The sequence below is a fragment of the Haliotis rubra genome, unplaced genomic scaffold, assembly GCF_003918875.1.
Source record: "Haliotis rubra isolate DU_JTF1 unplaced genomic scaffold, ASM391887v1 Scf1170, whole genome shotgun sequence".
In the NCBI taxonomy this organism is placed as follows: Eukaryota; Metazoa; Mollusca; class Gastropoda; order Lepetellida; family Haliotidae; genus Haliotis; species Haliotis rubra.
The window spans coordinates 1-18,445 of record NW_025765082.1 but is presented as its reverse complement, the minus strand read 5'-3'; the positions used below and the strand labels follow the sequence as shown (position 1 = coordinate 18,445).

The 18,445-nt window shown below is 39.7% G+C and overlaps 2 protein-coding genes across 2 annotated transcripts; both read left to right on the top strand.

Annotated features, from left to right (window-relative positions):
- The first annotated feature begins 447 nt into the window (after positions 1-447).
- On the top strand, positions 448-1,702 carry LOC124258254. Its single transcript, XM_046692325.1, has 3 exons — positions 448-599; positions 836-920; positions 1,591-1,702. Exons 1-3 carry the CDS (start codon positions 449-451, stop codon positions 1,700-1,702), a joined length of 348 nt encoding a protein of 115 aa, XP_046548281.1. The 5' UTR covers position 448.
- A 9,705-nt stretch (positions 1,703-11,407) lies between these two features.
- LOC124258243 lies at positions 11,408-18,408 on the top strand (the record flags this gene model as incomplete). Its single annotated transcript, XM_046692314.1, has 7 exons — positions 11,408-11,546; positions 13,012-13,183; positions 13,744-13,871; positions 16,136-16,265; positions 16,664-16,764; positions 17,286-17,469; positions 18,269-18,408. Coding segments are annotated over exons 1-7 (940 nt in total), but the record flags the coding sequence as incomplete, so codon positions are not given.
- Positions 18,409-18,445: the final 37 nt, after the last annotated feature.

The following is an 18,445-nucleotide window of genomic DNA, read 5'->3' as shown; positions in this document are numbered from 1 at the left end:
AATGTGTACAGAAATGTAGTGAAACAAAGATAATAAAGTCTCCAAAACATGTTATTAATTTTACCCAAAGAGACAAATATATATAATATTTTGTATCTTTTATCAACCAGTAACATGCTTTCATTGTCAATACCGGTATTCAATATTTCTCTGTGTGTATAACTGATGCAAGCATTCCAACAATTACAAAGGCTGTGTCACAGAATAAGCAAGTGAACGACCATGTTATGACACAACCAGCAATGAGTATTCTTACACTAGCTTCATGTGACTGATATCCAATGATTTTCGAAAAGTGCTCATAGAATGAAACATTAATTACAATGAACATTATTTTAAAAGAGCTCCTCTCAAAATGAGGGAAAGCATGACTTTATAGTGATTACTATATACGTAGAATATATATTTATCACAATATAAACACGTTGTAGCACAGATGTAACGTTTTATGTCGTACAGTAATCTGAAGGACTACCAGCAGGCAGTGAACTGTACTCTGCAGGTACAGAAGCAATGCAGTGATGACGCGATGAAGCCCACAGTAGCCGACTCTCAGACAGTGCAGGACGGCTTGACTAAACTCTGTGGTCATATCGGGGGTGAGTAGCTTAGCATGAGTTCGTTGTCCATACGTGTATGTCTTTATTAAAGGAGTATTGAGAGGCTGGCGAGATATGAGATATGTATATGGGGTGCATGTCGTTGGTAGTTTAAACGACCAGATTTAGACCTAAAAAGGAAAACTACTAACGTCTTTATTATGTATTCGAAGTACTTTTATGCTTCTGCTTTTAGACTGATACAATTAATCATTCTTATTATATTCTGTTATTAGATTTCGACACCAAGTGCGTTCAAAATGCTCCCAAAGGAACTTGTGGCAGTAGACGCCCCGCTTTGGATCCGAAACATCTGTGCGCGTAAGTAAATTCTTTTTTTTGTGTTCCAAGACGGTTGAGGTATTTGCAGCTGTTGCTTTTTTGTCAAATAGAAGGTGTATTGAGGTTGATAACAGGTAAATGAGTTACTAAGATACACACGAGAATCTGCATAGAATGTACTAGACACCACCTTTTTCACAACCAAGTAAAGAGGGGACTTGATGTTCCGAAAGGATATCACAGGATGATAGAAGGAAACTTGATCATGCTCAAGAAATTATCCCACTGTGGCACACCTCACAAATGCGTGCAAAGGCATGTCAAATGTCCGCCTGTTGTTTTAGAAATATCCCCAACATATCTCATTTTTGAAAGCTTTACTGAGGCCGCGAATATTCTAACCACGTGGAAACAATATATGAGGCTTTGAGATAGACCGTTCCTGTGAAACGTGTTCTGGCCTTGGCGCAAGATGTGCGTCTTCTTCTCCGAACATCTGGTGTCATCTCTGATTCTATATAATCATTTCAAATCAGTTTTACTTTTGCCTCATACTCTGTGGAATATGTCAGTACTCAAGACAGACTGGTTATTGTCTGACGTTTTAGATTCCCCAAGCATTTAATAATTTCAAGAGTTTTCATGAAAATACTTTATTTTATTATTGTCACTCATGTGTAGTTCTATAAGTGTGTATGCTTGTTTTCAGCACCACTAGCGCCACCCAGAACTGTCTGGTGTCAGCGGTGAGCAGCTGCAGCAAGAGGACCGTCAGCATGTTCAAGGACGTCCTACTTAGCCAATCCCCGTCTTGTGTCTAAAACAGGCCACTGGGTCACCATTGATTGGCTAATCTACATCTTCACACAATCGCGATTGTATTGGTGTTGAGTGACAATAAAAACATTCAAGTAAGCACATGAAATGTATGTCAGGTTTTTATTTCATTATTTCCTGATGTGTATAGATATTTTGAAAAAATGTTTATCTGACAGTGTTTATTGAAAGAGATGGAAGCGAGAAAAACTTTTCCACATTGATAAGAAATATCTGCCAAAAGCAGAGTCGACTGTACAATACAACTGTATGATGCTGTTTGTAAATAAATCGGGTCTGAACCAGACAATCCAGTGATTGTCACCATGCGATACGATGACAGAACATGTGCTTATGAATCACTATGAAATAGTGATGATACCAGGTGTTCACGAAAGGGTGAGAGTATCCTGCCCCACCAGTGGCACCCAACATAAACACATGCTAGCCAATTGTTTACCTGAAATAATTCGGGGACGTATGGTCACAATTAGGAATTGCATCGAACATAATTTTTGTCACTGATGCATGAAGTATAATATTTTCCAACAGAAGTGAGACTACTGGTGCGGCTCTTTCGATCCCACTTTACGCCAAGTTTCAGTTACTGTAATACATTACACACCAAATTTAGAACATTTGTTTCAAATGATACAAATGATGGAACATCACAACGTTTTGATCCGGACATCATTCACCTGTAAAAGTGGAATACCTTAAATTGAGTGATTTGATTAAATACTTATTCAAATCAGCCCTGAAGAATTTTAATATTCTGATGTGAAACCAGAAGGGCCAGGGCTTTTATTGTTTTTGATTCTTTTCAAAGCATTTAACACTTCATCGTACGTCAATTCACCCTCCAGTAGATCCTTTTGTTTTCTTTCAGTTTTGATATATCTTGATTTTCAAACAATATATCTAAATCTATGTTATCTGGTTCTTGTTTAGAGTACAGCCTTTCATAAAAATATTTTGTTTCCTTCAGCAAATCATCGGTTTTTGTAAGAGTTTCACCTTTAGCATTCTAACTTTAGTATAGCCTTATTCAGGAAGTTATGTTTCACTAGTGATAAGAAATATTTTGTTGGTTTCTCTCCCTTTTCGTTCCAGCTTTTGATTGAAGTATTATACCTTCAGTTTTCACCGATTGAATCTCGTGATGTTTTTCATTTTCTATATTTAACTTAGATTGAATGTCTTGCTTTTGTAATAATTCTTTAGCTGAGTCTAGCCCAATCTTGAGACTTTCTATTGTGTTTGTTATTTCTTTCTCAATCTTTTCTCTTTCTCCTTTTTTCTTGGAAGAGTATTTCATTGTTTGTCCTCTTATCATGAGTAATAGCGTTTCAAAGAGGAGTTGGTCGTCTATACTGTATGTTGGATTGCCGTCATCATAAATTCCATTTTGATATTGATTACTAGTATCTTTTATTGTTTCTTTTACCTTTTCAACATATGTTTTATCTCTAAATAATGAGTTGTTAAGTTTCCAGTAACCTCCACCTTTTTCTACTTCACACAAATCAAGAATTAGCCATATTGATGAATGATCAGATTTAAAAGTAGGATCAATACCAGTTTTCACAATTGATTTTTCTATGGGTTTTTTTAGAATAAGAAGAAATCTAATCTTGCCTATTTAACAGGATTGGGTTGTCTCCAAGTGTATCTATTTGACATTTCATTGGTTAATCTCCACGGATCTACCTAGACTTGCCACCACATTACAAAATAACAAGGCCATCAATAACATCAAAAATGAAGACGATGCTAGTGCGATATATTCGGTGAGAGCTGCCTTTTCCAGTGGCTATTAGCAAGAATAGGCCTTGGAGATATCCTACAGACGACGGACTTAACTGGGATGGCTTATTTAAACCCACGCCCATCTCCCACTGGAAAGATTTGAAAACTAAACAATTTGGCTGTTAACGTCTTCGGACACAAAGGTAATCGAAGGATTGTACAGAGACGCTCCGAAAGGCGTACGTAGGATCAATTGAGAGTGCATAGAGAGGACTGCCAAGGCGTGGGGCAGATTGCGATCAGGATTGACATGCCCAAAGAAAACGACAACATTCTCGAAATTGTCAACCACAACAAACAAATGCCCATGCCCTGCGTCATCTACGCCGACTTAGAAGCCCTCATAAAAAATATCGAACATGACACACCTACCACGACCGAACAATGTTTCACTTACAAAACGCAAGAACACAGAACTTGCTGGTTCCGTTGTGTGGTTTTCCGATACAATGAGAAAACAAAGGCTCCCGTGACTTACAGAGGCCACGATGCGGCTGAAAAGTTTCTCACCTGTTTACAAAACGAGGAGAAAACGTCCGGGAAATTTTATTGAAGTTGCCTATGGGTATGACGAAGGATGACTGGAGAGCTCATAAGAAGGCTAAGAGTTGCTTCGTGTGCGACAAGACCCTGAACTGTGATTCCGTGAGAGATCATTGGTCACATCACGGGTAAATACAGGGGAGCTGATCACAGCGCATGTATCTTGAAGCTAAGAATAAACCCAAAAACAATACAAATCCCTGTGGTGTTTCATAACCTCCGCAGGTACGATTTGCACTTAATCATGCAGGCCATCTCAAAGATCGACGGCGACTTGACGTGCATTCCCAACAACATGGAAAACTACATCTCGTTCTCGCTGGGCGGACTGAGATTCATAGACAGTGTTCAATTTCTGATCTCATCGCTGGATAGTTTGGTGAACGCAAACAACCCGGATGCCTTCACCATAACAAATCGACTCGATGTATCGACTCGACATCTGTTGCTGAGGAGGAGTGTGTACCCGTACGAATACATGGACGAGTGATCGAGATTCGTGGAAAAGAAATTGCCTCCCATTTAATCATTTTATAGTAACTTAACATAATAAAAACTAACGATCATGATTACCTACATGCCCTCGAGGTGTGGGATAAATTGGATTGTAAAAATTTAGGTGACTGGAAATAGTAAACTGGCCGACGTCGAAAAACTCGTACCGAACTTGATGGTTAAAACCAAATACATCATTCACTATCGTAACCTGCAGCTGTACTTATCGTTGGGCATGAAGCTGATGAAAATACACAGAGTTCTTAAGTTCGATCAAAGTCCTTGGATGGAGCCTTGCATATAAGACTGAACACGGATTTAAGAAAACAGGCCACCAGTGATTTCGAAAAGAATCTATTTAAGCTCATGAACAAATCGGTATTCGGGAAAATGATGGAGAACCTAATGAAGCATGTGAACGTGAAGTTAGCCAGATCTCACGAGGAAGAAAGACTGATATTGTATTGGAAGCAGTTATTCAGAGACATTAAGTTTTATTAAGTTGAGTGCAACTTGCTGCTCACAGTAATTTTGGTATCAAGGGGACGTTATGAGCGGAAGTTGACGTTTGAAAGAAAGCCGCACGGTCTGTGTTATGAAATGATAATTCTGAAGGTTTGTTTTGCAGAAAAAGGCAGATTAAGGTCTGTATTCGCCAGGAAAGTTTCACCTAACGTTTCAAATCACTTTAATCAAGGACTCGCGAATGTTTTGCTTGAGTTTCAGCTCAGTTGCATCTATTTCTCATAAATGTTTCATCAAGTCGCAACTGACTTTCATCTATGTGTTGGAACCGTGTTGTAACAGTGGAGTTCTGGATTAAACAATTGAGACTTCGAGTTGATATTCCATGAATACGAAGAGGCTTAGCCAAACACCCACATTGCAAAATACAGATAGCTAGCCAGGCCTTCAACAGAAGCAAGATATTCGACGACGACTTGGTGGCGTTGCACATGGCCAAGAGTCACATCAAATTCGACCCGTCTATGTCGGCATGATCATTCTCGACTTGTTCAAACACTTTATGTACGACTTTAACTACAACAAACTCAAGAAGCATTTCCGCGATAGATGTACACTGACACCGATTCGTTGTTGATGGACATTTTGTATTGATGACGTGTACGCAGACATGGCAGAAGAAATAAACATGTACAATATGAGCACAGCAGGGTGAACAAAAAAGGTGCTCAGGAAAATGAAAGACGAGTGTGCTGGGACTCTCATTGGCGAGTACGTCGGATTGAGACCTAATATGTATTCCATCAAGACAGCTGATATCCGGGAAATCAGAAAGGCCAAGGGTGTGAAGAAATACAGTGTGAAAAAACAAATCAAACACGAACAATTCATAAGATAAGATTTACCATAACCCACGGTGATACTGGAAAGGCGGATGTGCCATCCGCAAGCTTGCCAAATCCGCAAAAGTCTCCGAAGGGACCGCTAAGGCTTAGCTGAAGAAACAGGCACTGTGGCAAATCTACCTGCCGGCACCCAATCGAGTGCATCAAGCCAACCTCTTGTTTCCCCTTCACGACAGGGTGAGACGCAAAACGGACAAGTATGCCCTGACCGTTGGATGTCACCAGTAGATACAAAGAGGCCAAGCCTTTATAACAGCAAAAGATCCGACTCAAGTCGCCAAGGCACTGGAGTGTATCTACAAATGCAGCTCATTGACGTGGTCTGCCGAATTACAAGTCGACCCAGTACGCGAGTTCATGAGATCTGTGTCACAAGTGCTAGCAAAACATGAGGTCGAGGTCAGGCGTTGCACAGTGGGAGCCCATAATAGTCAAGCCATTGTAGAGAGGTTTAACGGAACGTTCGTCAAATGCACATTCGGATACCGGTACAGAAGAGAGACGGTAATGCCCAGTAAATGATCAACGGATGGGTCGTGCATTTGCCTGTCAGCGATCACTGATGCAGTGACTAGAATAATCGATAAAAAAACATCCGATGCCATTAAAATGAAATCAGTGACTGCAGAATCGTCTGCACAGCGCGCAATTGTAAAGAGCAGAAAGTGTCGGACCAGCTCAGCGTGAGGTATTTATACCAGCCCGGTGAACACGGGGGTGATACTCGGCAACGTGCCACTGACCACGTGTGGTCTATAAAAACTTACACTATATATCCGATAGAGCGGATATCAAGGAAGGCCAACCCCATTTGTATTACCTAAAGGACAAACCAGGCAGCAAGAGGAATTACTCATCGTACCCAATGATACGGAACCTCCTTCACTGTTAAAAAAATTACAACGGTATTATCATTCATCGATCTGGTGTGGTCTGTCTAAAAGTCCCGCAGCCGGCCGTGTATTACCTCAAAGACGAACCGGGCAGGGGAATTGCTCATCGTGCCTGAGACACAGTGATGCCTGTATTTAGAAGAGAGCCGTACACGCAGCTAACGAGCTCAGCGACTGCTGGCTGACCAGAAGCCGAGGTGTTTGCCTGAGCCATACACACAGCTAACGAGCTCGACACGGAACGACTGCCTAATGCCAGCCTCGTTAACAAGCATGGCCGCCTTTCACTCAAACGACACTTGGATTAATCAAAACGTTATATTTCCTAAACTATTTAATCGATCTTCACCAAATTTTGCATGTACCTCCGTTATACCTCATACCCCCCTCGCTTTCAATTACTTTTACAATGGCATGCATACTCTTTTAGTTATGACCTCGGAAAGTCGAAAATACAATAACTTTGAGACACATCAAACCTCCCTCACTTTTAAAACAATTATAATGAGATCATTATTCACCTACTCAGTGTGGTCCGTCATAAAGTACCACATTTCAATGTATAAAATTCGAAAAAATACATTCAAAATGAGGGACATCGAACGTTGGTCTTTGCCATTTTCCCTAGTTTTCGGCCATCGGTGGGGCATTATTTGGCGTAAATAATGCCATAGGACCAAGGGATGTAGTAACCCCATCACGTATACTACTAACTGATAGCGAGCCCAGCCTTTAACAGAAGTAAAATATTTGATAACTACTTAGTGGCATTGCACATGAAAATGCGTAATATAAAATTCAACAGACCAGTATACATCTGTATGAGTATTCTCGACTTATCCAAGCAATTGATGTATGACTTTTACTACAACAAACTCAAGAAGCAATATGGTGATAGATGTAATTTTTTGAATACTAACACCAATTCATTGTTGATGAAAATTGAAACCGAGGATGTATCCGAGGACATTACGGAAAAAATAAACATGTACGATACCATTCTCTTCCCACAGAGGTTACTTGTCATATCTTCCAACGAACCTCTGTTCTAATACGGCCATATTTCCCGGTTCTCGTAAAATCCCCTAGTGGCAAAAAATCGCAACACAAATTATCTCCCTTCTTTCTATCCAATCAGAGCACGTGTTACATCGACTTAGATCCAACTTGATTAACACAAGCAAATGTGCGGCCACAAGTATCCCTCCTCTGCCGGCGACTTGTGTTGATGTGACACACAAAACATTTAATGGCTAGCTTGTCTGTTGTCAACGAGGGCGATGGCGACGACATTGATCCACCATAACATGATTGAGTTCTGTCTAGAAAAAATGTTTGAAGAGGAAGAGGTTCTAGTTTTCCCGAAGCATACTGAAATTACCGAGGCCTTGTGAATGATCACTTTTGAAACAACGTCGCTGATTGCACAACTAAATCTGATTGCAACCAATCACGAATCCTGAACACTCGCACCATGACAGGGTAGTATTATAACAGAGGTTCGTAGGAAGAGGTGACAAGTAACCTCTGTGAGAAGAGAATGGCACCATACAAGAGATGACCAAAAAGATTACGCACTATACAGTGTAGTAAATATGAAAATACTTGGCAAGATGAAAGACGAATGTGCAGGACTCCTATTACAGAGTATATCGGATTAAGACCTAAAATGTATTCCATAAAGAAAGCTGACAGTGGCAAGGTAAGAAAGGCTAGAGGTGTAAAGACATATGTTGTGAAAAAACAACTAAAACACAAACACAGACAGACTGGGGTCAAACTATTCAAGGAGGCCCTATTTAATGGTCGAACATTCAAACACAAAATGAATACTTTGAAAAGTGACAAGCATAGGATATATGGTATAAGGTTTGATGGATTGCTGATGATGGTATAACTACTTATGTGTATGTGTACAGTGTGTTAAAGGGAAATATTATTTAATAAATAATGGATAAAATGTATTCCAGCCCACAGGGATATTGGAAAGGGAAAGGAGCAATACAAAAACTAGCTGCAGCGGCTAAGGTATCCGAAGATGTTGCTGAGGATTGGTTAAAGAAACAAGCAATAGGGCAAATATATTTGCCGGCCCCATGCACAATATATTCAGAGGAGACAGTTCGATATTTCAATGACTAATCAGACTGACCACTTGTTTCTTCCACACAATAAGGTAAGACGTAAAACATATAAATATGCCCTTACCGTAGTTGACGTGGCTAGTCGGTTCAAAGAAGCCGAACCATAAACCACAAAAGGTTCAACTGAAGTAGCTAATGCGGAGATGGTACGGCCTGATAAACGATCGACGGAATGGGTGACACGTTTACCCTGAGTTGTGTCAGCGATAAATAACGAAGTGACTAGATTAATCAGTAAGAAATCATCCGATGCCATTAAAAGGAAATCTGTGACTTCTGAATCATCTGCACCATGCAGGGGTAAAGAGCAGAAACTTTTGTGTGGGGTTAGCGTGAGATATACTAAAAGCCACTAAAAATGCAATTTGACATTCATACTTTCTTTACTCACACTACTTTCAACATATATAAACCTAACTGGCAGATATGTTTTAAGCGAACATCTGTGAATAATTTCATCTGAAAATGTCCAGTCAACAACAACATCAAAGCACAACAACGACATCAAACAAAGGAGGGGTCAGCTGAGTCAATATCGTGTGTGTCCACCGTGCGCTGCAAGACATGCTCGCAGTCTTTGGGGCATTGAAAGACACACATGTCTCAGGAACAGCTGTTGGATGGTCTGCAACCTCTGATGGTCTGTGGTCTGATCATGACACCACCCCCTCCAAAACGTGTTCAAGGGCACAGTTTGGCGCAAGTCTTTCTCCTTTACGTTGATAAATCTGTTGACGTCCATCTGCAAAGGATAAGTTAAACCTGGATTCATCTAAAAAATGACATCTGGCCATGTCCTGTTGCCAAGATTTCCCCATTTGCTGCCCATCGTTGTCTGGCAAGTCTGTGGCGATGCAATAAGGTTGGACCACGGTACGAGTGACGAAACCGGATGTTGAAGGCAGCAAGGCGTCCTTGCACCTTTTGGGCGCTGAAATGACGTTGACGTGTCCCAATTGTCCTCAGCTGTTTCGAACCGATTTCGCAAGTGTGAAACTCGGATATTGCGGTTTTGTCGAGCGGTTATCACAGGTGGTGCACCAGGTCGCGGACGATCAGCAACACTTCCGGTAGCCCGAAAACGTTGTCTGAGTCGACTTACAGTGGATGGATGCACATTAAAGTGCCTGGCAATCATCACATCTGAAGCACCTTGGCTGACCATACCGATAACCTGATTCTTTTCATCTTGTGTCAAGTGTGGCATTTTCTCAAAGTGATTGAGTTCCACAATTCCTTGTGCTTTTACAGGGCCTGGGTGCAGGTAATGCATGTGCACAACGTGTTTCATGAATGTGGCTGTGTTTACGAGAAATGTCAAAGGTTCAGTTTTAAGTATCAAAGTTCATGTGAGAGGAATGCTCCGGGACTCGAACTCTAAATGGGTCAGAATAACAGCCTTTTATCCCTACATCCTCTGTATCGCAGGAAAAAAATCTTCAATAGAACTTTTGTAAGTTTCAGGACAACAAATACCAATTGCGTTTTTAATGGCTTTCAGTATATTTATACCAGCCCGAGGGACGTCAGTGCCGCCCAACTAACCCAGTTTGGGATATGAAATAAAAAGGCGAACATTTTTTGTACCTTAAGGACGGACCAGGCAAGGGCTTTGAGCCAGAAGAATGACTTATAGTACCCAGTGATACGGTATTACCACCCTAGGCACTAGTAGTTTACACAATGAGAGAATGGCTCCTCAACCCCGCAAAACCGGTCAAATTTAGCGGGACATTATTTGGTGTTCCCCTGCATTTGGCCTGTGGGGCAGTGGGAGTCGAATTGAGGTGAACAGACTTGACAAGGGTGAGTGATCCCGTTCTCTCATTGTGTATACTACTTGAATATATTACCATTTGTGTGCAAGCAAGACAGTTATTTCCTCCTTGAATTAAGTGCATGTGACTAACACCTGGCCCGAGACTTGAACATTCTGAATGTTTGAAGTGAATGTTAAACAAAGGTCAGATTAAGAAATATTAAGACATGAACATTTTAATTTGTTTTCGTATGTAAATTGTGAAAAAGCATTCACATAAATAATTGTCCATTTATTATTAAAAGGAACAGCCAACTTCTATTTGGTTTTCAATGTGATGTCATAAATAACATAAGACTTACTGTATTTTTGATAATTATTTTACTTTTGTTTTTGCCTCATTCCAGAAATTAGTAACATTGATCAGGCACAGCTTACCGACTGAAGATGGTTATTCTTCATATCTGTACCGATATCTGATATGTACGTGCGTGCGTGTGTATGCATGCATGATGAGAGATGCACCTGACGCAAATACACTCAGCAACATACAGCACGGTTCAAAATAGGTTATCTGGGAATTGCCAACCTCGAGTTCTATAAAGAAATATTCCAAGAATATTTCGCAACACGGTTATCTTATTTGATTACGTGTAATCAGCCACGTTACGTGTATTTTATGAAGAGCCAATCTACACAGATACTAATGTGGGAGTGTCTCAAGTCCAGTATATAATTCAGCACTGTACTTATGAAGAAGAACGTGTATCTTTGTCGAGAGACGGTTAGAGTCATGGGGTTTTTGTTCCTGTTCGTGATTTTCTCTTTGGTTTCAGGTAAGTATTTCTACGTGATCCCGTCACTTGCACTAAACGCCAAAAGAAACGTTACCTCCTTCTTTTACGAATTACTTAAAAACTATCAAAGATATGTTAGAGGGTATTAGTTTACAAGAAAGCTTAACAACCCAGCATTATGCAAATAACGAAAAACAAATTCTCAAATGCATTCATATTTAGGTAAAATGCATCTTTTTCAGAAAACTTAAATTGTCCTATTTTCGACTGTGCCGACATAAACCAATAACAGTGATTTAGATGTCCAAAAGAAAGGTTAAAATAAAATTCTGCTTTGAGACAAAGATAAACCATTTAAAGTCACCATTATTCAACTATTAAAACAAGAAATAACTGTTATATAGTGTGTAAAATTGACAAAGAATCATTCCTATGATTACAGTCTTTTAAAACATTTTCTGCTGATTTGCATCAGTGGAAAAAAGTCAAACATGTCATTGATATTTTGAAAAATGGTTTAGGAACATCTAAAATTATCTTTGTTAACATGTTTGCTTGCAAAGCAACAGTTTCCCATTTTCTGTTTACACATAGCAATATCAATCGCCAAAACATAGCAATATTAAAACAGTATTTGCATCCATTTCACGTGTAGAATGATTCTATAGGGTAAAGAGAGACTAGAGTGCATGATATGATACACAAGTACGAGAAATATGCCACGATTAACAGCTGAAGAGAGAGAAAGAGCCGAGGTGCAGATGGGGTCGACATACATTGCTGCTGCCAACGCCCTCGGATGCCACCGCATCACGATTATAAGACAGATTCAGCGCTACAGACAGACTGGGGTCACCGTAGACAGACCAAGAAGTGGACGTCCACGCATCTCAACGCCAGCTGAAGATAGGTACCTCCGTCATTACGGAAGGAGGGTAACGTGTCTGTTGGCGTTTAGTGTATATATCCGCCTCTTGAAAAGTAACTTGAACAACGTACGGCTTGTTCATTACAAATACTCATCTGACTTGGGTTCATCATTTATCCCGAATTTTGTTAATATTCGCAACCAACTGGGCACTGGGGGGTACTTGAATTTGTTGGCTGGTTGGAATTTTGTAAACTTTATTTCCCGGTTGGCGTTACTGGAAACTTGAACCAAACTAAACATTATGTCTGAATGGTCTCATCCCCAAATAGTCACAAAATTGCTGATGAGCCATTAAACAATAACCACTCTCTCACACACTCACTCACTTGGTGGTGTCTCCATGACATCCGGTGGAGTTGCAAACTGTGATTCCAATTTGCAAATCGAGCGAACTAATATAGCTATTTCATTCTTTGTAAGCCTACTTTTTAATTTAAGCCTATTTTTTCGTTATAAACGAAAACAAATTATGCTTAACTGTGCTAAAAAATAATAATGAATAACCAGTTGAACTTTAGCTTCATCATTATACATACCAGTACCTACGTGTTTAGTGATCTCATTGAATTCCAGATAATGATGGGACGTTCGATGTGACCGCTCTTTCCAAGCAAGTCAACTGCGCTGATCAACAGTCTATGCTCGTATCTTCACAGAAGTGTATTGATGCGTACAATATCCCCTTCAAAATGACTTCCTATTTGTATAATGTGATAACCCCGGCATTTTTAGCTGATATGTGTAGGTTAGTATGGATTATACCTGCAATAGTACTTTTAATTTCTTTTAGATAATGAAGATAAAGGATAAAACAATTGGAATACTACTAATTGTAACGATGACTGGAGTGCAGTGAATGCTTCGCAATCGATGTTATTCCACTTATATCTTTTTCAATCTGGTGCATACCAACGCATCCAAAAATGCATAGATAGATTCTTACGTTTTACAATTTTCGAATCGAGGACTTTGTTTTGGGTGATTCGCAAATGTCAACTTCTAGTTAGTTCAGTCTTTTGTACATCACTGTTGGGGGAAGGTCGTTCTGACCCTAAATGGGATATCCTCAGATCATTGTTTAGCAGTAGCGAGAAGTGAGATGTGATATGGAGATTGAAATACTGCTTAGTGTTAAAAGTAGTATTGGACAGTTATCCTCCTCGAACACCATGGTTGTGTTGTGTTTCTGGAATTCCGCATCATTATATAGATAACGTTGTAGCAAAACAGTACATACATGATCCATGTACATAGTGTTCATATTGTCCATGGTACAGCATTGTCATTTAACAAAATGTGTTCCAGGAATCTTGACACTTACCAGAAAGCGCAAGTATGTATAAAAAACCTATACTCTAAATGTAACCAGACCCCGTCGCTACCTGTAGCGACTATCAAGAAGATACAAGGATATGTCTGCGCCAACTTGGACAGTGAGTACAGACTATATACTTATGAATCACTTTGATGTGTTTAAGTCAAATGCTTTTTCCACAAGTTGAATCGGACCCCACCCATCATAAATAATAGATTTCATTTCCAATTAGAGCAGAAGGTTAATTTTATACACGAGGTGAACATCACAGATGTCACAAAGCATCGACAGTTCAAGGAAGTAAGACAATTAAGTAAACAAGCCCCATAAACCACCTACCTGATCGAATAAATCAAAGATACTTTATTGCAAACTCCTCAGTGACGTACTTATGAAAACTGTTGATGTAAGATTTCCTACTTCATATGTGGTACGTTTTTCGTAATTTGAACATTCAAAATTAGAAAACAAATAGATGCCGATGTTATATATTCTAAATATACTGACATATCTCGGAAACTTTACTTAAAATATACTTTCAAAGCCATTTCAGTAATCTTATGCATGTGTACATAATGTTTCCTCAGTAAACTTTAGGTGCCATGCTCTTTGACAAAGTGTCCTGAACCTTTGATGATAAAGATATATTTACACCAGCATCTGTGATAACAACGTCTAATCACGAATGCCCCACTGTTATATAAATCAAGTTTTTCGTGTGGGATAGTGGTGTCTGGCGTTAATGCGAGGGGTGTTCCATAAGTAGTGAGCCTCACCATGGAATAGTTGTTGGAGTGCAACCAAATTGCACGTGCTGCACATGGGGAATGTGCATGTGGAAATGCATGAACATCATGAACTGTATGCATATGGTTTTCTAGGTATCAGTTGTTGATAAATACCACCCTCCTGTTAACAGTCAAAATGGACACAACTGAATGAAGGGCGGTTATAAAGTATCTCCATTTAAAAAAGTACACAACGCAGCAAATTGATGATGATATGACCCAGACATTAGGTACATCTGGTCCTTCCTATAGTGCAGTTAAACGGTGGTGTGCAGAATTTGGTAGAGGCAGAGAGAGCACGCAGGATGTGTATCGTTCTTGACGACCTTGTAAGGTAACCACCGAGGAAAACATCAATTCTGTCCGTGATTCAATAATGGAAGACTGACGAATGACTATCAGACAACTAGCTACTATCCACCACATTAGTAAAACAACAATTGAAAGGGTCATCCATGAACATTTACACATGAATAAGGTGTCGGTCCGATGGGTGCCCAGAATGCTTTCTGAGGAACAGAAGCAATGACGACTTGAGGTCAGTCAGCAACTGCTAGAGAAAATATCGCTCCAATCCAGACAATGTTTGGCCATAGATTGTTACACAAGATGAAACCTGGATTCATCATTTTGATCCTGAGACGAAATGTCAAAGTATGCAATGGAAACATGCAACATCGCCGCCTCCTAAGAAGTTCAAGATGGTGCCATCCAGTGGAAATTTTATGGCGTCAGTATTTTGGGACAAAGGGCGGATAATCATGATTGGTTACCTGCAGAAAGGCTCTACCATCACTGGTAATTATTACGCTGGTGAATTGCCTGAATTAAGGGAGAGGATCAAGAAAAAACGGCGAGGAAAACTTTGGAGAGGAGTCTGGCTTCTCCAAGACAATGCACCTGCTCACACCTCTCGGGTAGCAATGGCTGCAGCTCAAGAGTGTGGGTTCAAAACCCTTCCACAAAATAATCTTGCAATGGTATTGTCATCACATATATACATAATGCTTTGCTACGTCAAAAGCAGTGACATTCTCTAAAAAATCTTAAGCCACAAAGGGTACATTCAGTCCCTAAAAGTATGTCTGCAAAAGATCTCAGCAGTTTGTTGTGGGTGTATAGTCTGAAGAGTTAGTTTTGAGATCAGAATCAGTTATCAATATAGGATAGGTTTCGCTATTTGTCGCTATGTCCGAAAGAAAAATCCGTACGTAACTGTCTGAAAATATTAATATTCATCTATTAAACGCGACAACTCGACCTTTGTAAACTGGATAAAATGTTTGAAGAGAATGCACGGTTCCATTTGGCGTTGTGTTATCAAATCACTCCCTGCTACAGCTAAATCAATATATTTTTGATGGACACCAGCAGTACTTCTAGAGGTTTCAAGATATGACTTCACTATTAAATACATGTCTATTTGGTGTCTGCCTTAGATGCTCAGATAAATGGTACTTTGGTCATTTTTACTCTGGTCACCGAAAGAATACATTTCTGGTACTGTGATTGTAAGCCTTGGTTTGTGTATTCACTTGCACCGATGTTCTGTATTTAACTAAACATTACCCACATTACGCGTTTGTTCATGAAGAATTCAACACAACCTGCATGTTCGAAATGGTGTTTAAAATGGGTGACTGCAGCTCTACCGCCAAATACTTGACTACCAGCGATCATGTTAACCACACCGTTTCAGCGTTTAACCACAAGGCAACTTGCATGTAAGTATTCCTGTTATAAAATCTCTTCCTTTGCATTATACAACTTGTGTGCGTGCATGCACGTCTCATGACAACCGAAGTCTTTATGGAAATTCAGAAAAGGAATCGGTGCTGAAAAGCATTTCTCTAATTCACATTGCCATAGACCTTATTAAATGGTTGTTGGGTCGTTTTCATCATTTTCCCTAACAAACTTATATGTTATTTAGGATGTTATACTGAAATCTAAGAACAGGTTCTTAAGATATTACCAAAATAGTCCTGGCATAAGGAATATAACCTTCTTTTGGACACCATCAACATGTAACATAAGTTATAAAATATGAGCATCAAATCGTAATCTTAATGTGCATAAAGGTTGATTCCATCTACACGATATATGTCCCTATTAATGTCAGGTCAGAAAAGGTGTCATCGATCTGTGTCGACAAGTACTTGTCAGCATGTGGCGAGGTCGTACTCCACACCTACAAAGCATTCCTGCCAAACAACACAGAATGTACGTCCGTTTCTATTGACTTGTCGCATCACGACTGACAAACATATTGGTACACATCTGATTTATAGCAGCCATACAAAGGGCATGTAGTGGTGTTTCAAGGGCATTTCCCTACTTTACTTTACCTGTGTTTTATATTGTAAAAATGGTATCCAGGTGAATGCAGTAACAGGTACACAATGTCACGATCTTCAGCCACAACCTGACACCATCTACATCCACGTTCATACTCATAAGGTGTGCTACTGCTAGAACATTATACATGCACACATTTCTCAAAACCTAAAATCAATATCTCTTAAGTTATGTTTGGTTTGAAACATGCTACGTATGTTTTGCATTAGCTTTATTCCGTTATCGTGTTACACCAAAAATATTCTAAAATGCCCGTTAAGATCATCAGCAACCAATACCTGTCACAAGAACCGGCAATAAATGTAAATAGATCTATAGGTATGTACCACTGTATTCCAGTCTTTATGTTCCTACGACTTTCACATTCATGTGTTGACTCTCATTAGGCCTAACACCCAACAGCCTAGACACACCCGCCGTGGACTGTTCCACCACTGAAGACATCCGAAAGAGCTACCATCAATGCTTTATCTACAACGGGATACTGCTCCAATTCCCGGAAAACTTAACCAGTGAAGACACTAACCAGCACATTATGCACGCTATTACAATGGATGACAATTTGTGCAGGTATATACATTGTACAGTTTTAGTAATGCCTTACAGTCTCCTCGTGATCCTGTAGTGACAAGTGACTGTGGTCCATATAAACAGACAAGGTCCAGTATTTAAAGAACTGGAAATTGCAAATGTGCAATCTAAATAATGGACGTCATAAGAAGTCTCGATGTTTTGTGACAACACATGGTATTGCAAGGTTTACCTCTGACGTCTGTAGACAGTTTCATAATTATCCGTTACACCTTCACGATATTGCTTCAGTCACCACAGTCACTGTACCATGATGTGGGGCTTTGTTAGCCAGCTGGTAATTGAAGCGAATTTCCAAATTAGCTGTTAATCTAGGTGTGAATTTTCCACAGAGAGACAAACATATATCTGCATTATTTATCAACCAGTCAACTGTTTGTGATTACAAAACTTCATACTTCTTTCAACAAATGTACACACGTTTTATGCTTTTGATAACCTTGTGAGTACTGATATTTATGTCCGCATGCTTTCGTTTTCAATATATAGTATTTCTCTATGTGTAGAACATATGCAAGCATTTTAACAATTCCAGAGGTTGTGTCACGAATTAAGCATGTGAGCAGCCTTCTAATGACACAACCAGCTATGAATATAATCCAATGATTTTCGATTAGTGCTCATGAAATGAAACGTTAACTATAATGAAAATTATTTGAAAAGAGCTCGTCTCAGAATGAGGGAGAGCATGACTTTATTGTAAGTGCTCTTTACATAGAATATATATTTATCACAATATAAACTCGTTATAGCACAGATAACGTGATATGTCGTACAGTAATCTGAAGGACTACCAGCAGGCAGTCAACTGTACTCTGCAGGTACAGAAGCAATGCAGTGATGACGTGATGAAACCCACGGTGGCTGACTCTCAGACAGTGCAAGACAGCTTGGCCAAACTCTGTGGTCATATCGGGGGTGAGTAGTTCAGCATGAGTTCGTTGTCCATACGTGT

Bases quoted from the DNA above. Each gene is read 5' to 3' on its own strand.
- LOC124258254 (XM_046692325.1), top strand. From the start codon at position 449: ATGTCGTACAGTAATCTGAAGGACTACCAGCAGGCAGTGAACTGTACT. The intron at 600-835 runs GTGAGTAGCTTA...TTCTGTTATTAG, and splicing joins ACTCTGTGGTCATATCGGGG to ATTTCGACACCAAGTGCGTT. The intron at 921-1,590 runs GTAAGTAAATTC...GCTTGTTTTCAG, and splicing joins GATCCGAAACATCTGTGCGC to CACCACTAGCGCCACCCAGA.